General features: G+C 39.4%; 1 protein-coding gene across 5 annotated transcripts in view; it reads right to left on the reverse strand.

Annotated features, from left to right (window-relative positions):
* Window positions 1-22,823, reverse strand: part of maea (macrophage erythroblast attacher, E3 ubiquitin ligase) — a 35,911-nt gene extending 13,088 nt beyond the window's left edge. The window contains exons 1-6 of one of the 5 annotated variants that reach the window (XM_057849976.1): window positions 22,713-22,823; window positions 10,828-11,010; window positions 10,546-10,749; window positions 8,501-8,623; window positions 1,812-1,883; window positions 1,426-1,502 (exon numbers count right to left, since the gene is read on the reverse strand). In XM_057849976.1, coding sequence (XP_057705959.1) covers window positions 1,426-1,502; window positions 1,812-1,883; window positions 8,501-8,623; window positions 10,546-10,749; window positions 10,828-11,010; window positions 22,713-22,781 — 728 coding nt within the window. In that variant the 5' untranslated portion in view covers window positions 22,782-22,823. Of the gene's footprint in view, window positions 1-1,425; window positions 1,503-1,811; window positions 1,884-8,500; window positions 8,624-10,545; window positions 10,750-10,827; window positions 11,011-15,885; window positions 16,173-22,041; window positions 22,198-22,712 lie in introns of those variants that run through there. The other 4 variants (XM_057849974.1, XM_057849978.1, XM_057849979.1 and 1 more) reach the window with 4 other exon arrangements.
* Window positions 22,824-24,831: the final 2,008 nt, after the last annotated feature.

Here is a 24,831-nt window from a genome sequence, read left to right on the forward strand (position 1 = left end):
TGCTCACAAACTCATTCACTTACACAGTGCGGTGTCTAGCGGTATCTTAATAAACCACTGAAAAGACGACAATCGCTTCGATGGTGTTTTAGAGATTGATGTTGATTATTATAAGGAAAGCCATTAATCCTTTTTGCTCTACCATATTTTTGTTATGAGTGATGAACCTTACTATATAATGTTTGCATTTTAAAGTGTTAGTTATAAGTTAGGAAGTTATTGAGAGGCCTTTTGGTTATTGATAGGCTTGCTGTCCTAACCTGTCTCCCAGGTTAAGAAAGTTGTTCCACGGACCAAGACCACAATTGTCTCCTCTCCTGTAGCACCAAATATTTTTTCTGATGATAAAGCACAATACCTGTTGGGTTTATGTTTTAGTTCAGTGCTCATTAGTCAGAAAACACATCTTCAATTATACTGACTAATTGATTGTGATTGACTCAAATTATATTCATTTGAAAAAATAAATATTGGCATTTGGCACTTTATTTGAAGTCAAGATTGTTCTTGTCTTCGTTTTGTTCATAATAATGTTCATGTCATTATGAAAAATCTGGTGAGGTCAAAGGCAAAAATCTGTCTTGAATCCACAACTACTTTTTTTTTCTAACCTCCAGGTGTGCAAAAACTCAGGTGAATATACATTTTAAAAAATTACTTATTTATTATCGGTTATCGGTATTGGCTTTGAGGAGCAGGAAGTTATCGATATAGGTTTCAAAAAATGGATATCGTGTACCCCTAGCAGAAACTGCTTTTTCAGTCTTGTCGGTGCACAGACATTCTCGTTTAAATCATGGCGTCTTTAATTCTGCTCTTGCGTGCTCTCACTGTTTCGCTGTTTATTTATTTATTTATTTTTTAAATGCCCTCCTGTTCAAAATTTTTCTTCCCCCAGAAAATTGAGATTTGAAGGTTTCCAATGATAAATAACATATGCATATATCGGACAATTTTGAAAGTTGGCCAAGTTGGGAATCTCAGAGCGGAACTTCAAGTCACCTGATTGTTTTCCGCCATATATATATTATTTTTTATATATTGTTTTTTTTTTTTTAATCACATGCCTTTAAATTGCTATCTTGGCATGGTCAGACACTGCTTAACTCATTGTCTGCCATTGACAGTGATAGACATCCAATCCATATGAAGTGGTAAGGTTGCCAAAAATGAACACTCGTTCATCTCCCGCTTCAAATGGAGTCGACGTTTACTAGTGATAAACTCATCAAAATTCACAGCAGGATGATCAGATGCCACATGAATCATCTTAGGAAGGATGGCGGGCTTAGATTGCCGCCATCTTGGGTACTTAAAAAGTACATATTTGGCCAGCATCGGCATGTTATTTCTTAGCGTTCATTGACACCGATGGCATAATTTTAGTGCCCTATCGGTGCAACACTAATTGCAGTACTTAAATACCTGACGGCGTCCATTCGTTTGTTCTGTCGGATGAGCTCGATGAACTCCTGGATTCTCAGGCTGAACTCCAGACAGCTCTGCACAAACGACAAAGAAACTGATCATGCAGTGACACCTACTGGTAAACCACAATAACAGATATTTAAAAACATCAATTTTTTTTTTTTTAATGTGTTGTATTTTTTGTTCTATCCTTATATATTAACTAAGGCTGGGCAAGTTAACACCTTAATTTTGACTTATTTCACTGACCAATCAACAGTTAATAATTTTATCACGCCTTAACTTCAGAGCCACCTTAGAAAAAAATCACTAAACTGTCTGCTTCATCTCAGCCTGATTCTAAACAGATTGAATTGTGTGCCTCGCTACAGATCAAAACCCACCATCACTTCAGTGTCCTGTCCATTAGAGTGGTGGTGGTCCACACATGCAGGCTCACACAGCTGGCTTTCCTCCTACGCAAAGAAGTACTTAGCCACACCTGCAACATCATTTCCCTGTGAAAGGTCGCTTTCTCTTGCTGGTCATACTCTACAGAAGAAGAGAGCTTCTTTATCATCTGAAAATCTTCATAATCTTGTATAGCTAAGGAACTAGCTTACTGCAGAGGAGTACAGTGTATAAGAGTAGGAAGAGACCAACTGGTTATATGTTGTGCCTTGATTAACGAATGTTACTAGTGTTGCACCGATACTTGTATCGGGCCAATACGGCACTAAAATGACGTCAGCGGTATCGGGAAGTACTAAGAAATAACGTGCCGATGCTGTGCAAAAGGTATTTTTCGAGGTCTAGTTTCCAACCGCCGGTCGCCCTAACCAAGATGGCTATCAGCTACGCACACCTCCATAAACATGCAATTGTACGGCATCCAATCATCTTTCTGCTGTGAATTTCAATGAGTTTATCACTAGTAGACGTCCAAACCATCTGAAGTGGTAGGTTGGTAGGTTACTTTAAATGGATTGGGCGTCTATCGCCGTCAATGGCAGACAATGAACTAAGCAATGTCTGATCAGCACATGATAGCAATTGACTTCGAGTCAAGTGAGTATGCAGTGCAGGTAGTTCCCGGGTAACAAACGACTTCCGTTCATACGCTGGCCACGTAACCCGAATTTCTCCGTAAATCGGAATTAACCCTTTAAAAATTCAAAATAATTATCCAAAAAGTTTGTTTAACGGTGCAGGATAAACTGCCCTCTGGTGGCTGCGTTGGCTGGACTGTTGTTTGAAAATGTTTCCATACAGGAGCACTCAGACGTCTCACATGGTTAAAGGATAGCTGCGCTCTGGTTTGGCCCACATAAGGTTGTAAGTTGTTTCAGCTAATATATGTTTGTGTATGCATTAGGGCTGTCAAAATTATCGCGTTAACGGGCGGGAATTAATTTTTTAAATTAATCACGTTACAATATTTGACGCAATTAACGCACATGCCCCGCTCAAACAGACTAAAATGACAGCATAGTGTAAAGTCTGCTCGTTACTTGTTTTTTGGTGTTTGGCGCCCTCTGCTGGCGCTTGGGTCCAACTGATTTTATGTGTTACACCCTGAGTGAGCATGGTGTAATTATTGACATCAACAATGGCGAGCTACTAGTTTATTTTTTGATTGAAAATTTCACAAATTTTAATAAAATGAAAACATTAAGAGGGGTTTAATATAAAATTTATATAACTTGCACTAACATTTATCTTTTAAGAACTACAAGTCTTTCTATCCAGGGATCGCTTTAAGAGAATGTTAATAATGTTAATGCCATCTTGTTGATTTATTGTAATAATAAACAATACTTGTGTACCGTATGTTGAATGTATATATCCGTCTTGTGTCTTATCTTCCCATTCCAACAATAATTTACAGAAAAATATGGCATATTTTATGGATGGTTTGAATTGCGATTAATTACGATTAATTAATTTTTAAGCTGTAATTAACTCGATTAAAAATTTTAATCGTTTGACAGCCCTAGTATGCATATGTAATTAGGTTTAGAGCTAGTTTGTGCGTTACATGTGTGTGATTTGCTATGAGAATTGTAAATACGTTAGCATTCGTAGCATTTAGGCTAGTTAAATTTACATATTGATCAGACTAGATGGACGTTTGAACAACAATTGTTTTGTGTCGAGTGTTTTATTGTTAAAATGCGTGCCGTTTTGAACAGATGTGTACATATGTGTGTTAGAGCTTTGCAAATTGTCAAAAGTCAAGGAAGTCCAAAGCTTCAAAAAGCACAATTGTTTTGTTTGCCGTCTGTCAAGGTAAACAACTTCACGCTTAGTGAGGACAGAACAAGTCATGGTAACAAACTAAAATATAAGATGCTGTGTGGTACAATTAGGTACTGTTTGTGCAACCAAAGAAAATAAAAAAGACCGGAGACAAAATGGCGGATGAGACTCCGGCGTTGTAAAGTTGAAATCATGTAAGTCGAGTACGTCGTAACCCGGGGACTACCTGCAGTTTGTATTAAAAGAAAAAAATTGATTATTTAAAGAAACAAAGAAAACGTGGTATCTGTTCAGTATCGGCATTGGCCAATATCACACAGCTGGTTGTCGGAATCGGTATCCAGAGTAAAAAAATGGTATCGGTTCAACACTAGCTGATGGCTGTTACCTTAGAAATTCCGTGTATTCATGTTCTAATTGTGTGGGCAAAAAAATGTATTCACAAGCAGGACTAGAGACTGTGACCAAATTGATTACATATTTGCGAAGTTTTAAAGCATATGTGAGTCACTTTTTCATCTGGCCACTTTTGCGCCAGTGTATATTTCTAACACAGCCTCTAATGCATGAGACACATTGTCGTGAAGTAGGGATGATCTCGATCCAATAAGTCTTGAGATAATGTCCTTCTCACGCGTTTTCGGCAACAAAGATTCGCTGAACAAATCTGCTCGATCTTGGAAATATACTGCAGCCGATACATGCCAGTTAATCCATCTGTATTGTTCAATGACACAATATTAACCATTTCCACGATCTTACACGGTGTGTCGGATGGCCAAAATGGCTGAAGGTTCTCGTTGGGGTGGAGTCATGTTAACACATCTGTAATAGACCTCTACGGGCTGTTGCAAAGCTACGACCCAAGTGAGAATAATAAGCTTTGTAGAAAATGGATAGTTGAATATTCTAGTAATATAATAGGCCAATTCACTGATAGTTTCAATGCTAGTCTGGTTGGTTGTCTGTAAATTTATGTGCCATTTGAAGTTTACCTTGCACCATAGACTTTGCTATAAGTTGACAGGAAACTGGGAGCGGGGCCACTCCGTAAGAGGCCTATTTTCAAAAACCTAAAATTTAAATATTTTCAAAACCAAAGTTGCTAGTGACCTAGAACACAAAACAGGCACCTCCCTTAGGCATATATGAGTCTCCATGAGCAGCGGCATAAAAAAATTCAAAGTCGTTCCCTAATAAATACCTAATTTAAAATTTTTATACAAACAAAAATTAAAATAGCTATAAAAATCTCAGATTTTACGCTAGATGCACAAAAATCACCAGATGTAGAGATGATCACCTATATTTTTAGGATCAATATTTAACATCATATGTTTTTGCTTGAAATAGCGACAAAATTGTATTTAATTTAGTGCAATTTTGAAGTTTTCAACAGCTAATAAATCACTAAATTTTCACACCAGAAACTTAATACTTGAAGAAAGCATGTAGAATCGTCTTAATTTTACTCAATAAAAGCAAATTTTGCATTTTTCTATGTACAATCACAACTTATTTAGGTTGAATTCCGATGTCACTATTGTCTCAGCAAGTCTTGCCGGCTACCTGGCTTTCGTCTCCTTTAGATTGAAATGTTACATAAAGCATGTGAAAGCCGAATTTTTTTGTCTGGACGAGGAAATGTCCAAATTACTATTTTTTTTCCAAAAAACGGGCAGTTGGCCGAAAATTACCTGATAATTTGAATGGAAAGTTACACTATTGTGTATGGATACAAAACCCAACATGGCGTCTATCACAAAACAAACAGCTTTTCAAGTTGAAGATTCTTGTAAATAAATGCATAAATGCCGGAATTTCTATAGATTGGAACCTAAAACAATCTAATTCTTGGTTGAAAGCAAAAAAAACGGGCAGTTATCATTCATTTTACGTAAATATTTCAAGCTACAGTTACGCTAGTTTTTTTCGTTCATTTCGTTTCTTCCCAAAACGTTTCAAAGTGCATCCATGGTGCCATTTTATAAAATAATTACCTTGAATCCTCAACCAAATCCCTTGACACACTCCTGCTTGCTTGAATGCACTAAAACTTTTGTCCTGTTTCCACCTAAATCCGGCGTTATAACGCAGCGTGTTTGAGTTTATCGCAGTGAAAGCTGCTACAACACTCTGCCTGGCCCAGCCCCCTACACGACGCCGTGGCACAATGTTGGTAGGAGCTGTCTCATCAACTGATAGTGAAGTCTATTCACTCAGAGGTCAGTAGGTCAGGCGAGTGGTGTATAGAATGGATGGATGGATATACTGGTGCTGACTGTACATAGGTTTATATTAGCAACTTGCAGGTGAATTGGATGTCACCTTGTTTGATGATGACTCCGAGACATTGTCCTGATGAGAGCGCTAGCAAAATCCTGTTCTCCCTGGCTGGCATCGTTGCCACCACTAATCCGCCTTGGCACGACATCTCTGACAGTGAAGATGAACCCTCAAGATAACTATTCATCAGCATGCATGATCATACGATACCTGTCTAAAAAAGCGTGTGTCTAACCTGTTTTCCACTACGAGTGGAAAGCTGAGTAAAAAGCCCTGCGATTGTAAGTATGTCTGACTATCAGCTATCAGTTTTGTCTTTAAAGGCACCGGCTCCCACATTTGGGCATGGTAGCCACTTGATAAAACTTGTCAAGGTTGACTTGGAATCTTCAGGAAAGTAGAAAACAGTTCTCATGCTTGACACAAAATCCCACACATAAGCAGAGGATTTTGGTTAAAGAACAACAACTTTTATCTGGACATGCAGGTGGGAAAGCCAGCGAAGCCAATTGGTAGATGTAGAAATAAAATTCTTGAAAACACAAGATTCCCACAACACGTGGGGGGAGGGGCGGGGGGGGATGCTAGCAAAATTCAAGGTCACATTTTGTTTATTCTGGTAAACAAGCCCTATCAGGGCTGATAAATCAGAGAGGATGGGATTGTCCTATATAACGTGGTATAATGCTTTTAAACTGAACATTCACTGAACTCTTTCGGGATGTTAAGTGTTTAGCAAAGCTAACATCTAATGTCTGTTAGGTATTGCTGCGCCCTCTGTGATATTTAAGTCCAGTATTTGGCAGCCTTGTTTATGTTTCCATGCACAAAACAAACCACGCTCCCAGGTATTTTTAAAGCCGTTTCAAACTAGCGGCAGCCTAGTGTAATGAGTTGTGCGGCAACCTCTTCATTGTGTATGAGGGAGGGGACTTCTCGGCGAAAGAGCGGCGAAGGCAATTTTGGACCCAGCGTAAACGTCTTGAGTGGATTTTCACCGAGGGGAGTGGCCCAAAACAGAGACAGAAGGTCAGGCGTACTTATATCTATGTTATCAGGCAGTTTCGGCCAACGAAACCTTTTATAAAAGCGCTTTTTTTGAAGTTTTCCGAGCTGTGGGATACTCGAGAAATAACTCTTTTACCTCTCCTAGATAAGCTAAATGGAACCTCGACGTGAGTTTATGTGGAAACGTAGTTCACGAACAACAACAAAAACTTCTCACTAGGGGTGGGAACTTCACGATACGATTTGTGATACAAAACTCACGATAGCAATGATCTCACAATGTGGCGTTACAACGATTATCGATACATTGGTCAGGAAATCAAGGATATTCTACAAAACAACTGATAAACTAATAAAGACAAAAACAAGCTATCTTCACCCTTCTGCTGTTTATTTCCAGATGTCCAATCCATTTGAACTGGGAGGATGGCAGCAAATGAAGCCCTCCCACTTCAAACAGGCCCCTCCCACTTCTATGGCCAACAGTGGCAGCAAATGCCATGCAACGAGGTCATTTTGGGCCATTTCAACCTGTTGATTTTCAGTCATTTTGTGTTGATTGTGGGGCATTTCATAATTCGACTAACTCGAACTTAACAGGAAGTGACCTGTAAATGCCCTGAAATGAACAGAAAGTGACCTGTAAATGCCCCGTCATTCAGAAAGACTGTGATAGGGGTCAGAGTTAACAAAGACGCTATTATGGTGGAAGATTTTGGTAGCAACTTGTTGGTTCCTTTTTAATTTTTTTTTTTTTTTTTTTGAACATTGACACTTTTTTTAAACGATATCTCGTTTCTTGGCATGACCGTATCGATAACCTTTTAGGATGCAAAGTATCACGGTGTATCACAATTTCCATATTTTGTCACACCCCTACTTCTCACAGAAACTAGTAAAACTCTTTACACGGCAATTAAAATTCCCCCTACCTCCTTGAAAATGGAAAAGACGCCATTTTCTTGTGCAACAACGAAAAATAAATGCATTGGTGCTTGGGATTATAGTAAATGTGTGTCGCTTTTCACTTCCTGACAACGTCTACGTCAGGCTATGTGGCTCCTCCTGTTTTGCGCTTGCCGTGGACCTAACGCTAGTGTAAAAAGGCATTTAATGTGGAAACTCAAATACATTAAAACCTGCACTTCCATTGTTTTTAGTTAACATTACCTGACCCCGACAATATTTTTGTGGAATTGTTTCACATTTTAGCATTATCTTGATCTCTTACAGATTTTGTTACTAAATAAAACATTTTCAATTTAAAAATTTGCACTATTTATACAGTTTGATATAGCTAACCCAGGCTAGGAACCCTACTTTTAAGCTTTATGCTGGTTTGAAGAACTTGACATGCTAAAAACCCTGAAATTGGATTTGAACCTATTTCATGAAAAACCTAACATTGACGTGGTATCATAACCTAATGGAAGGCGAACAATCTTTTTATTCCAAAATGTTTCGCTAGAGTCAAACATGTTGACTTGGCTATGTATGAATGGCGTTATCATATATGATTCAGCTCCAACAACTACCCTACCTTCATTTTGCGAAGGCGGGACTTGTTATCATGGCACCAGGCTAAGCAGGTGACAGTCTCCTGCCTCTCCAGGGACTCCTCCACCTCCTTCGCCGTGAGGAACATCTCGATGTTGACCAGATCCTGAAAAGTTAATAACACCTCCGATAAACAAACGGACCAAAAATAGGCGAGTCGTGCTTAAAATAGGGATGTCCCGATCCAGGTTTTTGCACTTCCGATCCGATACCGATATTGTTTTGCACTTCCGATCCGATACCGATACTGGCCGATACCGATACCGGCCTATCTGAGCATGTATTAAAGTTTGAAGTTATTTAGCCTCCTTACTTAGTTGTCAGACTCGTGTTGAAAAGGGTTTTAGTACTCTTGATAACAACTAGCCAGCTGAATTAGGTGAGTTTGAATAACACACAACGGTTGGTAACAAGAAACTGACCTGTTTATTCAATGACAAACACAAAACATTATAAATAACAAACAGTAATGGCATAGTCAGTCAGTAAAACGTGCAAATAATATTGTAAACTGTCTTAAAAAGGCAAAACACACAAACAACCTCAGTGGAAAATCCCACAAACACACCAAGCTATTAGATGCTTTTAATGTTTCATGCATTAGTAACTATAATTGTATAAAAAGCCTCTCAGGTTTAATTAAACGACTATTTCAGTATCAAGTTAACATTTTAAAACAGTAAATAAAATACTCAAGTCCCCATTCTGTATCAGCAGCTTTAAACTACATTCAATTCATTTAATTTTGCAAATCAACTGTTAAAGTTGTTGAAATTGCTCCCGTTATTCCATACTTTGGACATGTGAAAGTTTTAAAACTGTTTTGAAGATAGATTCAAGTCAAGATTTTGCCGATTTAGGAGTATTTTAGATAAAAAGTTAATTAGGTTCGCTTGGAAGGTTCACAACAGCCTACTAGGGAAGTCTCCTGTTTTAAGATGGCGGCCGTTTACTAACGCATCTAGTTTTCCATCCTTCAATGTTGCTAACGCAGTCGAGTCTGTCGTGTTGAATCTAGTTCTATATACATATGATATCTATTATCTACAGTAAAACGATGTTGACGTAGTTTGTAGCAGCAGTCAGGTATTCTTGTGTTTTTTATCCAGCGGCATGAGTTGAGCGAAAGCCGTGAGTTGAGCACTGGCATAACCCGGGTTTATGACAAGCATGATGTTTACTCTCGGGACGCAACGCGGTCCGTTTCTCATTGCGTCCCGAAGACCGTGCTGTGTATTAGTTCCGCTTTACTCGACATATTTCAATAATCGGAATTTGGATGTTTGTGCATCGTTCTCGAATCTCCCACGGCCGAATCGCTCAAGGATGTAATGACGGCTGGGCATGTTGTACCGTGGTTCTAAGTGCTGAATTGTGCGTCTTCACTCACGAGAGATAATGGCTCGTCATCCAGAATGAATTCTTCGGCAATGACTCTCGTCATTCCCTGGGCTTTGGGACTGTCGAGTGCCAGTTTGTCACGCATAGCTAGTTTCTGCTAGTATTAGTTGCGTAGGACCTTTCTTTTTGTCTTCGGTTTTCTTAACATGATACTCCTTATTTTGTTTGTGGTGGTATTTCGCTAAATGCTTGATTAGGTTGGTTGTATTAAAACTTCTTACAGCTTTACCACCACGCTTGACTTTATTGTAGCATATGTTGCACTCTGCCTCTTCGTCTTTGTCGTCCTTTAAGGTGAAATGATCCCACACAGCTGACATTTTTACCGATAAAAGTCTCTCGGTAAATTGGGAGACGGTAATGTAGTGTGTTGAAGGTTTGCCGTAAAATGCGGATCGGATTTTAGGGAAACCAAGGCAAAAAGTGGAATGGAGTATGTAAATCTGTGCGCTGGAAAACCAGGACCGGACTTGAAAAAAAAAAAAAACTAGATCGGAAGTCTGGATCGGAATTTTTCCGTGGCGGCCGATCCGATACCGATGCCCATTTTTTTTCCCATATCGGCGTTCGATCCAATCCAAATATCGGATTGGGACATCTCTAGCTTAAAAGACAAAAATGATTGACCTCGATTCCACTCTGTCTTGCCAGTTTGACGGCCGTGTTATAGTAGCCGCAGCGCAGCAGGTGCTCCACCATCATGCGGTCCATGCGCTTCTTCTTCCACAGGTTGACCGAGGCAGGCTGGTCGCTGCTGTGTTCCTTTAGGTGCTCTATGCGCCGTTTGCACAGCTTGGCACTTTCGTCTTCAGCCTGGATAGACTCTGCAGCCTAAAAAAATTGATAAGTTACATACAAAGTCGGAGTAGAAGGACTAAATCTGAGTACCCCTAAAACTGTGTGCCTTACCTTTCGTTTCAATGCGTTGAGCTTTTCCACCACGCCGTCCAAAAGGGACGCCACCGAGTGCGCCACAGGCAAGCTGCTGAGCGTCTTCTCCAGCTCGGCCACCACCATGGTCACGTGACTTGTCTCCCTGTCGATGTTCTTTTGAGCTGCTCGGAAGCGCTTGTTGAGAGTCTCGTAGGGCACCTGACAGACAGTACCGGGAGATGTTAGATCATTTTGGTGCTAAGTACTTGCAAGAAAGGATTTTACCATAATTTTCGTACTATAAGCCGCCATCCACCAAATTTAACATGAAAATGGCATTTGTTCATAGATAAGCCGCACTGGACTATAAGGGGCAGATTACATGCTGACTCTGCGACACAAAGACGGAATGACTGAGTTGCGGACTCGCTTCGCGTGGATATGGTGTCGGCAAAGACTGAATCCGTCCTCCAAAGTGGAAGAATCCGATTGCGGGGGGCGGAGGGGGGCTTCCTCGGCATGCATATCAAAGGCTCCTGCAGCGCGAGACCGCGCCGTTAACGTCAGCACTCGTACACGTCACATTGGGCGTGCGCAGCGGTGCTACTAAACATTAAAAACAGCAATTATGGCGGAATGTCGGCTTTAATTTACTGTTTTAATAATATTTTTAAATCAAATATGTTGAACGTTTCAATTTTTGTGCCTTTTTGAACAAAAGAAAAATGACATTGCTTCGAGTGGGCAGGCATATTTTTTTCCGGGGTGAGGGAGCTTGGTGGGGTCAAAGTGCATCATTCTCTGTCACCCAGTAAATCTGCACTGCCCCCTAGGGCCTGGCATGAATACTACATCGTTTTCATGCGGAATCACGACACTGTTCAAATGGAGACGCAAATGCAAATTTGAAATTTTTCGTATTCTCGGAGAGTCACCATGTAAACAGCCCCTAAGCCGCAGCTGTCCTCACTGTATTATGGGATATTTACACCAAAAGATATTAATCGGCAAAACGTAATTTGACAGTGGCCTCATAAGATCGTCTAAGACCAAATGAAACACCATGAAGCTTTGAACAAATTGGCTTCAAAGCTTCATTGCTTCAAGAAGCCTCATTTGGCCATCAATGCTCCCTTGGTGGAAACAGCTAACCTCTGCTGCCACCTGCTGTCAACACTATTGTCATCCAACATGTCTCCTAGCATGCACTGCAGTGCTACAGATGTAAATAATTAAAATTCATGTTCTGTGCTAATCATTTCTTCAGTTACTGTACCAGTTGTTTCATTAATCGCTTGCTCTGGTATTCTGTAACACTTTATTTGAATGTGGCACCATAAAACTGCCATAAGACCACCATAATTATGACAAGACACAGTCAGTTTATGTCATCCAGCAAATTATCTCACTTTTGAATGGACGTGAAAGATCCCCAACTGGACATAGATGGAGTTAGTGACGTAATTTGTCAGGTGATACTTAATGACATCTGTCATAAGCATTCATTAATGCCCACTATAGTGCCACGCTAGAGCAGGGCGGTAAACCGAAAATTTACCATCACCGAAATTCTTAACGATGACCGACGTAATTTTGACCATGTCTGTAAATTCGGTAAATTAATAAAACAAGAAAATAGTCTTTTCATCGCGCTTTGATTCTGTGTTGTTCGTCTATGTTCATTCCCCTTTAAGAAAGCAGTGAATGTGCTTACGTAGGGAGTCACGTGATCATCAGGAAGCCAATCAAACAAAAGCCCGGTAAGCTAACGCTAGCAGCTAACGCTACAAGCAAAACGTGATGGAGTGTGGCTTAAGGGAGGTTCACCAAACTTTCAACCGACATTTAGTAGACTCTTGGTGGCATCCAGACGGGCTTTCACCCGCTGTCCTCCTTTGTTCTCACGATTTCCGGAGATGGTGCTTTCAGTGCTTTCTACTGGTAGCCAGGCTAACGCTAGCTAGCGGCTAACGCTACAAATGAACGTTATGGAGTCTGATAGCGGCTCTAACCTTATCGAAACGGCTGAACTTAATGAGTGGATTGGGCACGGACTGCATCTAGCAATTACTATGTGGCGTTATTTTGTATTTGTCTGTGTGTGATTCCTCTGATAGCTTTTGTGATGGTCAAGCATTCAGCATAAAGTACAATCCAACTTATAATGACCGAGAAATGGCCCCAGCTATTTTTATTGTGCGTGCATTTATTAAAAAATGCACTGGGGGGGGGGGGGGGGGACCCTTAAACCATAAAGTAAGCACTTGTATTTAATAATTATGTCACAGCAGCCATTAACAATAAGTTGTCTTTTTGAAGTGTACTGTTCAAGCTGCAAGTCATTTGTGTTACAATGACATGTTTGCACAGGCATATTGATTTTGACAATGTACATTGTTCAAGTCATAAACGCTGTTATAAATGTTCATACTTGAATTCTTATTGCTTACAATATATTTTTATAAACTTAATGTTTAGACTGCATGTACAATTGTTAAATACAGTATATCAAATTGAATGCTGGTAAATAAATCAACAAGAAATAGTTAATCTGTATTTCATGCATTGATTCAGATTTTCAAATTATATACCAGTCCGCTTGGGCGAATTTATCGTCATTTATCGTTATCGAGATAAATCTGCTCAATTTATCGTGATACATGTTTAAGGCCATATCGCCCAGCCCTATGTCACGCCATAATCATGACTGTCTTATGGCAGTGTTATGACGCCGCAGTCAACAAAGTGTTACCTACCAACCCAAATAAATCAACAAATAAGCCGCAGGATTCAAAATGAGGGGAAAAACAAGCGGCTTATCGTCGGAAAATTTCGGTATGTATGTATAAAGTAGGTCTATAAAATACATGTATTAAAATAAAACGTCAAGTTTTGTTTCAATAAATGAATATGATGGGGGTTTTATTAGGAAAAAAATACATTACTAACATCAGGTTTTCCTTTCGTCGCCAACAGTATAAGAAAACAATTTCCAGTGAAGTCAAACAAAATGTCCGTTACCGTATTTTTCGGACTATACGTTGTGGAGGGAAAAAAAGCCGATTTTTTTCTTTTTTACAGGTTCTTGGATTCTCTTAACGAATAGGAGATGACAACCCACAATTTAGTAACAAAAACAAAGCAATAATCACCCAAAATATATACATTTATTAAGGAAAGTACCGTATTGGCCCGAATATAAGACGTTTTTTTGCATTGAAATAACACTGAAAAAGAGGGGGTCATCTTATATTCGCGGTCTAGACATTATACCCATTCACGACGCTAGACGGCGCCAGATATCATTGCAGCTATGTTCTGTCATGATAGATCTCAGCTACTCTCCCCATTCACGACGCTAGATGGCGCAAGATATCATTGAAGCGATGTTCTGTCATAACAGATCTGAGCTACTCTTTTTAGTTTAACCAGTTTGCATTATTTTATTGCAATGTTTTTCCTTATTCAGATTTGTTTTAAGACTAGTTACAGTTAGACTTCACTTTGATAGTTAATGCAGTTATTGCAATTTTGTTGTTTTATCACAATAGATTGGTTTATTTACATTTCAAAAACCAGAAGCCATTCATTTACGAATGTGATTGCACTTTAGTTTACATATTTAAATGTTCAGATATTAAAATTTGAATGAGGCAAAACAACATGCTTTTTCTCTGAAATATATTGTTACAATCATTTGTTTCGGATGTAGTGTAATTATTTTCCGTATAAAAATTAATTTGGTGTTCAAAAAGTCTTTTTTCAAACTTGAGTCTTGAAAAAGAGGGGGTTGTCTTATTATCAGGGTCGTCTTATATTTGGGCCAATACGGTAATTAAAATCCGGTCGACCAATACACATCTCCCCAAGCACCACAATGTGCTCCCCAGAAGTGCCCCGACCTTAAAGTCCATAAAGTCTATATTTGCCGTCACACAAACAGTGAAAAAAAAAACGTAAGCAGTACTGTAGATAAACACACAGTTATGAGAACAAAGAATGATCATGTGCAACAATGTGAAATGAACAGTTAAATGTTTAAGTGAATAAACACTTAAAATAAAAACAGAATTGAGAACAACAGGCTGAATAAGTGTACGGTATGGTAACGCTAAACCGCTGCTCAATTACAGTTTTGGGCTGCCTATTTCACTACTTGCATCTGGTAATCTGCAAAATATGATTCTTTTCAGTGCCATTTTGTTCAGCCCTTCTCAGTTGTTTTTTTATGTTACCGCAAATGTTGAAACACAGGCACTGAGCACCCTCTTGCGGCGTAGAGTGAAAACAAATAATAATGTGTTAATAATTTCACACATAAGTCGCTCCAGAGTTTGAGTCGCATCTTCGACCAAACTATGGAGGGAAAAAACTGCGATTGATAGTCCGAAAAATACGGTAATGACGTTACCTTTAGTGCTAATGAACAATGATTACGTCAGGACAATGTGAGCCATACAGTCTATTCAACATGTGAAAAACAGAGCATCACATGCTTGCTAACTATATTTGCATACAGCTGATGGCTGATGACTACCATTAATTAACCGCAGTTTCACGAACCAAATATTTAAATACCTTGATAATCGCTCTCCGTTACGAGCAGTGGGCTTGTCCTTTTTTGTTCTACCCCATTATTCAATGGAGGTTAACTTGTTTTTTTTTTTTTTTACTTGCATTGCAATTAAGATGCTACTTACAACATTAAAAGGTTTTTATGACATAACAAAAATCTTTCAATGGTTGGTTTTAAAACCACGATTAGATCATTTGGCACATATGTGTCATTTTGGGAAAGAGAATTAAAAACATTACAAACTACGAACCATCAGAGAGGTTTCATTACAAATGAAAAATAGATCAAACAGTTCTGTACAGAATCCATGTGTATATCTAGGTTCAATTTAAACTCAGTATAAAACAAACCTACATAGTATTTTTTTTAAAATGAGAGTACAACATTTCAAGTCTTGACATTTCTGCCCATGTGACATGATGAAATTTAAGTAACATTCTGTCATATTCTGTTAATTGCCTTTGTCTTGATGCTAAAAGAGGGAAACAAGTCAGTACGCGCTCATATAATTTTCTTACCTTGATGAATGAAAAAATTCCTCTGCACATCAGCTTGACAAATAACCACCAACACAGCCCTACCGTGTCCGTGGAGAAACATAAGGCTTTAAACCAAGGTTTTGGGGCCTCTGATTCAAAGCATCAAAGAGCTTTTAAATCCCCAAATTTATTGAACAAAGGCACATAATAAGTTTAATATATTTAGCTGTGAGTGGGTGCTGTTAATTGTCGTTAATGTCATAAAAAGAAAAAACAAATGGGGAAAATTTTTAGATGTTTTGAAGGTTAGCAAAACTGAATATTTGTGCAGTTTGCTACTGTCATCTAGCGGTGGGGGTCTGTAAACGCTCTCGTACCTCAAGTTCTGATTCATATATAAAGACAAAAATAAAGGTTCAAGAAACAAGGTCAGGTCTCAAGAAACATGCAAGTTTAGGCAATATTGGGGTTGTGCCCAATTACAGTAAAAGAACCATAACAGAAGTGATGTGAGGCACTTCATTTGCTCATTTGGTAATTGGAAAAAAACAAACTTAACCGAATAAAGAATTGGCATCCATGTCCATGGTCATAACTAGAGGTGCAACAATTAATCGACAACTAATCGATTGGCAAATGATCAACAACTATTTTGATAACCGATTAATCGTTTAGGACCTTCACATTAAACTTGTCTAAATTCTTGAAATTATGACACATATAACTTCTCAGTTGTAAATATTATCACATTTCTTTGTTATAGTTTTGTTAAGTCAAAGTAGGACATGAACAAAAATCTGCTTTTACTTTGAAAAACAATTAACATTTTTTGCCCATTTTTGGATATCTTACGGTCTAAACTAGCTTCTTAAAAAGGCTGCAAAAACTAATCGATTAACATATTAGTTTCCAACGAATTTGATAATTGATACTTGGGCTATCAAAATTATCGCGTTAACGGGCGGTAATTAATTTTTTTAATTAATCACGTTAAAATATTTGACGCAATTAATGCACATGCCCCGCTCAAACAGATTAAAATGACAGCGTCATGTCCATTTGTTACTTGTTTTTTTTTGTGTTTTGTCACCCTCTGCTGGCGCTTGGGTGAGACTGATTTTATGGGTTTCAGCACCATCCATGAGCATTGTGTAATTATTGACATCAACAATGGCGAGCTACTAGTTTATTTTTTGTTTGAGGGGTTTTGATATAAAATATCTATAACTTGTAGTTCTTAAAAGATAAATGTTACTACAAGTCTTTCTATCCATGGATCGCTTTAAGAGAATGTTAATGTTGATGCCACCTTGTTGATTTATTGTTATAATAAACAAATACAGTACTTATGTACAGTATGTTGAATGTATATATCCGTCTTGTGTCTTATCTTTCCATTCCAACAACAATTTACAGAAAAATGTGGCATATTTTATAGATGGTTTGAATTGCGATTAATTACGATTAATTTATAAACTGCGATTAACTCGATTAAAAATTTTAATCGTTTGACAGCCCTAATTGATACAGTTGTAGACTACAGTCAAATCAGGAAGCTGTAATAAAGTATTTTTTTAGTAAATAGTTATCCATTTTGTCTTCCTTTCTACTTACAACATGCCAAAAAAAAAACAAGGTAAATTGTGAAGGTAATTGAAAACAAGTGTCATTTAGCCAATTAATCAAGAAATCGTTTAATCAATCGTCTGATTAATCCATTATAAAATAATCGTTAGTTGCAGCTCTATTCATAACATTTTGGGTCATGTTGGCCACAATATTAATATTTAGTATCCAAGTGTGGTTTACACGACCCATAATGTGATGACCACATATGCAGACGCCAAATCTAAAACATACAAAAAGATTCTCATTGTCGCCTCCAATAACAGTTAAAAACGTAGTAATGAATATGGGTGTGACAATATATCGAAATGGTGATGCATCGCAATACTTTGTATCCCAAAGGGTTATAGATATGCTCCTGCCACGAACTGATATACAGTGCTGGCCAAAAGTATTGGCACCCCTGCAATTCTATCAGAAATTGCTCAATTTCTCTGAGAAAATGAATCCAATTACAAATGCTCTGGTAGTAATATCTTCATTTATTTTGTTTGCAATGAAAAAACACAAAAGAGAATGGGAAAAAAATTAAATCATTATCATTATACACAAAACTCCAAAAATGGGCTGGACAAAAGTAATGGCACCCTTTGAAAATCATGTAATGCTTCTTTAATTTGTGTAATTAACAGCACCTGTTACTTACCTGTGGCACATAACAGGTGGTGGCAATAACTAAATCCCACTTGCAGCCAGTTAAAATGGATTAAAGTTGATTTAACCTCTGTCCTGTGTGCTTGTGTGTACCACATTGAACATGGAGAAAAGAAGACCAAAGAACTCTCTGAGGACTTGAAAGCAAAATTGTGACGAAGAAAGGGCAATCTTAAGGCTTCAAGTCCATCTCCAAAGACCTCAATGTTCATGTGTCTACCATGCGCAGCGTCATCAATACGTGTAAAGCCCACGGCACTGTGGCTAACCTCCCTAGATGTGGACCGAAAAGAAAAATTGATGAGAGATTTAAAGAAAAAATTGTGTGGATGGTGGATAAAGAACCTCGACTAACATCCAACAAGTTCAAGCAGTCCCGCAGTCCTGAGGGTACAACAATGTCAACCTGTACTATCCGTCGGCATCTGAATAAAAAGGGACTTTAGGGTAGGAAACCCAGGAAGACCCCACTTCTGACCCACAGACAAAGAAGCCAGGCTGGAGTTTGCCAAACTTACCTGAGAAAGCCAAAAACGTTTTGGAAAAATGTTCTCTGGTCAGATGAAACAAAAGTAGAGCTTTTTGGGAAAAGGCATCAACATAGAGTTTACCGGAAAAAAATACGAGGGATTCAAAGAAAAGAACACGGTCCTTACAGTCAAACATGGAGGAGATTCCCTGTTTCGGAGTTGCTTTGCTGCCTCTGGCACTGGACTGCTTGACTGTGTGCATGGCATTATGGAAGACTGCCAACAAATTTTGCAGCATAATGTAGGGCCCAGTGTGAGAAAGCTGGGTCTCCCTCAAAGGTCATGGGTCTTCCAGCAGGACAATGAACCAAAACACACTTCAAAAAGCACTAGAAAATGGTTTGTGAGAAAGCACTGAAGACTTCTAAAGTGGCCAGCAATGAGTGCAGACCTGAATCCCATAGAACACCTGTGAAGAGACCTGTAAATGGCATTTTGGAGAAGGCGACCTTCAAATCTAAGAGATCTGGAGCAGTTGGCCAGAGAAAAATAGTCTAAAATTCCAGTAGAGCATTGTAAGAATCTCACTGATGGATACCCGAAGCGGTTGTTCGCAGTAATTTTGTTTAAAGGTTGTGGTATTAGGCCGCGGGTGCCAATACCTTTTTCCGGCCCATTTTTGAGTTATGTATAAAATGATAATGATTTTTTTTTTTTTTTTATTCAAGCAAAATAAATGAAGATATTACTACCAAAGCATTTGTAAATGCAATCAAACTTGTTAGTTACAGAACTGTACTGTTCACAGTACTTCCTCTTTAGTTTTTTTCCTGGAGTGTTGTGGAGTAGAAAATGTGTATATTTTTGCAATGCTCTTCTATTTTGTGACTTTTTAGCTCATAAAAAAATTCACTTTTTTTCAAAACTAAAAACCCGATCCTTTTCACCCTGGTCCAATATTTTGAAAAATGGCCCCATTTCCAATCACGTGATCGGATCGGGGACATCCCTAATCGTGAGATACCCAGTCGTTCTCACCACTAATATTGAGTTGCTTGCCACTGACAACGATAGCTGTCCAATCAATTTTTACCACAGGATTCATGCGTTGCCAGCCTTTCCCAGTCAAACGTATTACACGTCTATCTCCCAGTCAAACATATTAGACGTCTATCGCCGTCAATGGCTGCAAATGAGTTAAATGAGTGCCCTATATAGACATGTGCCGATTACCGGTTTCCAGGTATACTCTGGTATTAAACGTCACAGTTTCGAACCTGCAAAAATCTTCGGTCATACCGCCCCTACGGTATTAGTTTTTTTAATGTCCCTAAAATGAAAGGAGAAATCCCTTGCAGCTGCTCTGTTGATCAGTGTCAGTCAGCTGTGCTACACGATAGCTAGAGGAGGTGAATCTCCTGAACTTTTTCCTCCATCAAAGAAATGGGAATTGCTGGTATGGAAATACTTCGGCTACAGAAAAGTTACAGCAGCTGAGAGGAGGCAGGCCAACCGACATGAAAAACATGTTTGCCGAGGAGGCAATACCTCCAATATGATTTCGCATTTATACAAAATTAAAGGTTAGTCAACACTGTCATGAATGTTTCCCACCAGCTACGAGAGTAAACTCTAGTGTGTTTGTGTGTTTAGCGATGGCTGTTTATTTTCTCTCTGGCAACTGTTTGAGTTGAGAAAGAGTGTATAATGTAAACATGATACGAGTCATACACACATGCTTTTTATGGAAAATAATTCAATTATTTTTGTTCTGATGGTAATAATTTTGCGCTGTGGCTGTGGGGTTAGGCCCACCTAAAGGACTGCATTTATTTTACTTTTAGAATATTTCAGTTATTTTTGTTATTGTTATTTAGTTTAACTTAACATGATAGCAGCAATACAAATCCTGTTCAACTCAAGTTTTTTTTTTTTTTAAACCCAGATATCTCAAAGTAATACATTTTCAAGCTGTAATTGCAATACTGTGATGTTATCATACCATCAGAATCTCATACCGGCACATGCCTACTATACCGTTTAAAGTACTTCCTCTTCTGCTTTTTCCGGGAGTGTGGCAGAGTAGAAAACATATTTTTTTTGTTTCTATTGGCAATGCCATTCTATTTTGTTACTTTTTACTTCAAATTAAAAACTCGATCCTTTTCGCCCTATTCCGATCCTTTGAAAAATGGCCCGATCGGCCTGATTTCCGATGACGTGATCAGGTCGGGGACATCCCCAATCGTGAGATACCCAGTGGTTCCCACCCTTGAACTGCCTGCCACTGACAACAATAGCCGTCCAATCCATCTTCACCACAGCGGTCATTTGTCACCAGCCTCTCCCAGTCAAAACGGATTAGACGTCTATCGCCGTCATTGGCAGCCAGTGGGTTAAATGAGTGCCCTGTAAAAGGTTAAGATCTCCATAGGCAATAAAAATCCTATTCTGGCATGACTCAGGGGCAGGTTACATGGCGACTCTGCGACACAAAGACACAATGACTGAGTTGCGGACTCGCCTCGCGTGCATATGGTGTCGGCGAAGACGAAAAATTCTGAATCCTGCCTCCAAAGTGGAAGAATCCGATTGCGGGGGATTGAGGGGGGGGGCTTCCTCGGCATGCATATCAAAGGCTCCCGCGGCGCGAGACCAGCCGATAACGTCAGCACTCATACACGTCACGTTGGGCGTGCGCAGCGGTGCTACTTAACTGTAAAAAACAGCAAATATGGCGGAATGTCGGCTTTAATTTACTGTTTTAATAATATTTTTAAATTAAATATGTTGAATGTTTCAATTTTTGTGCCTTTTTGAACAAAAGAAAAATGCCATTGCTTCGAGTGGGCAGGCATATTTTTTTCCGGGCTGAGGGAGCTTGGTGGGGTCAAAGTGCATCATTCTCTGTCGCCCTGTAAATCTGCACTGCCCCCTAGGGCCTAGCATGAATCCTACATCGTTTTCATGCGGAATTGCGACATTGTTCGAATAGAGACGCAAATGCAAATGCAAATTTAAAATTGTTCGTATTCTCGGAGAGTCACCATGTAAACTGCCCTTCAATCCCTCTTCCCCACCACATGCAAGCTGCTCCATTCTGTAACAGCATTACATTTCATTCAAATATGTCCATACCCAAATCAGCATGCTTCCAGGCCGACTGTGACAACGCATAAAAATTCCAAACGGGAGTTTGCTGGGCTACGCAATTTGCAATGCAGATCAGCAACTGTGACGACACCTTTTCCCTGCAACACGCCTGCAAACGTAGGTGCCCCCCCCCGCCCCAGACCCCCTTATTTTCTGCCAATTCTAAACCTAAAATGGATCCCATCATCGCCATCCCTTCCTGACTGCAGCAGAGACACCCACCCTCCCCTCCTTCAACACAATACATACAAAAGCTGACTTAACATAAGGTTGTTCATGTAACGCTACTCACGACGAGAGATCCAGACGTGCGCGTTGGGGCCGAGGAGGAGGATGATGATGATGATGGGGGAGGTAATCCGGACTTGATGTCGCAGCGAGAGAGGAGAAGAAGAGCGGCTGCTTTCATTTCCTCTCGCTGGCCATTTTGTGGGGAACATTCACGGACGACGGGGCTCCCACCACCCCCCTCTAACCCGTGGCTCTGTAGCCCCCACTACACTCCCACCTAATCACCCACACTCGTGATTCCAACTGATCTCGACTTTCGGATTTGCATGCCCCGAACGAGCTCGCCATTTAGCCCTTGACAGATGATAATTAGACTTCCAGGTGACTGTTAGAACGCTTCAGCGTGACGCCATTTTACGACAAGAAACACATTCCAACCCGTCGTCCATGTTGAATAAAAGGAGGACGCCGTGTTTTGCTGACATGTCACGTTGAATCCGCCATTCAACAAATTAAAGTATAAACATGCCGTTAATTTTAAATCCTGACAACTGCGGTTATACTCGACAGGAAAAACGAGAATTTAACAGCCAGGTAAGCTATCTCGGCTAAAGTTAGCATTCCCTGTCAGGCTGGAACTGGCAAAAGTGTCCGAACTGATCGTCTATTCTTTACCAAGAAACGCCGCGACAAGTGCCGAATATTCGCTTGGTGTCATTGAGTTTTTTTTACCTTCAATGTAGGGTATTCCTGCACTTTTAATGCCATGGAGAGTTGACAAGCTGTCTCCTGCACCGCCATCTTGGTTTTGTGTGTGTGGTTTTTTTTTCGACTGAAGGCTTGTTTGTGTATTTTTTTTTCTTTTCGTTTTTTTCTAACGCGTCAGCACGGCCTCACTTGCTTCCTACTGCCATCTAGAGGAATGGTGGCGAAATTGGCATTGATAAAAGATGACGTTATCATTGGACTTTGATTAAAACGCAAATTAAAAGGAAACACCTACTGTCGGTTAAAGACAAATACTGACGCAGCAAAATAAATATTCGAATTTTATGGATATGTTTTGATAATAAGCAAATGTCAAGCAAAAAAAAAAGTACTTCTTTTTTAAAATCCCTTAAAATCCTCACTTTCTAGTTATTTTTTTTTACTTCTTATTCTGACCATAATTTCAAACCTTATTTTAAAATGCTACTTAAAACAGCAAAACAGACCTTAAAATCATAGTCGGAGTTTGACCTGTGTGACTGGGGGGTGGGCAAAAATGTTGATTACCCATAAACGCAGTCTCAGTAATAAAAATGAACTTACAAGATATATGCTCGGTTAGTAGCTTAGCCCATGCTCGTAAATACAGGCATCCCAGCTAAGTGTGTGTGGGTTAGGGGTGCAACGGTTCAGTTAGCCCACGGTTCGGCTTGAACCCCGGTTTTGGGATCACGGTTTCGGTTCGGTTTCGGTTTGCGTTTTGCTTTTTTTTTTTTTTTTAACTTCGTTTATTTGGCTTTAAAAAAAAAAAAATGAAATCAACACTTAAAATGTAAACATTTTCGATTGTAAAAATGCCTCTTAGCTCTTTGGCTAGTGTAGTGACTAACTACTGAAATACATACACAATAGTAAAAAAGTTACTTGGCAAAGCACTGGTGTTACCTTTCATGTTTTTTTTTAATTAAAAAAAAAAAAAAAACAACAACAACAACAAAAAAAACATAGTAACCTTTGCTATGTTTGGAGGTCATTTAATGTTGTGAATCAACCGTTAAAGTTGATAAAATTGCTCCCGTTTTTGCATTAGTTCCCTAGTGTCTGCTTTCGACATGTGAAAATTTTAAAACTGTTTCATCCTTTAAAGACTGACTCAAGTCAAGATTTTGCCGATTTAGGAGTATTTTAGAAAAAAAAGTTACTTAGGTTCACTAGGAAGGTTCACTACAACAGAGCCTTTCTGACAAGTTTAATGCTCTAAAATAGCGGCTGTTTACTAACTCTACAGAGTCTGTCATTTCGCATGTAGTTCTATATGCATGAGATATCTAGGCGTAGATTGTAGGCTGTCGGCTACAGTCAGGAAATATTGGAGCCACCTAGCCTAGCATCGCGTTTGCTACAGCGTCACAACAAACACTTTTCCCTCCTCGTGTCTCTGACTTTTCTGGCGTAATTCAACCAACGTATTAACGCACATTGCCTCGTTGCCAAAAAGGGAGACAAAATCCGAACGGAGGAAAAAAAAAACGTAATGCACGAAAAACGTACTGATTTTTGAACGTAACTTACGGGGTACACATTTACAAATCAGTGTTCACTTGTACAAATTAAGCCGAGACCGTACAACTTGTTATAGTGGACCGTCACATTTAGGTAGTAGCACTCTGTAGCACGGGACGTCCAACTATCAGTGGTCAGGGCGAAACTATGTGCTTTAGCAAAATCATCTTCGATGGCTTTGCGTGCCATTTCATAAATGTCGGGGATTACGTTGTTGCGAGAGATATGTCTGCGAGGGAACCATGTAACGCGGGTCAAGCGTTGCAAATAAATTAACGAATCCCGCCGTGTGTTTTCACTGGTCTCATCTTTGGGGTAGTCCTGCTCTGAGAAAGTGATATCTGTGGGTGAATCCGGCTGAGGTGCCGGAGTCATGTTATAAATGTTGCTATGAGCATAGGGAACAAGCGCTGAGCAACGCTTGCAAATTGTTTTATTTTTTTTTCAATATTTTCTCTCCCTCCGCATTGTAGTCCACGGGGAAACCGAAATGTTGCCACACCGCAGATTTGAAAGAAGCCGGTGCTTCCTCAAAATTCGGTCTCCCCACTCCTCCGCTCGCCATAGCGTTTTATTTTCT

Source organism: Corythoichthys intestinalis, chromosome 11, assembly GCF_030265065.1.
Source record: "Corythoichthys intestinalis isolate RoL2023-P3 chromosome 11, ASM3026506v1, whole genome shotgun sequence".
NCBI classification, from domain to species: Eukaryota; Metazoa; Chordata; class Actinopteri; order Syngnathiformes; family Syngnathidae; genus Corythoichthys; species Corythoichthys intestinalis.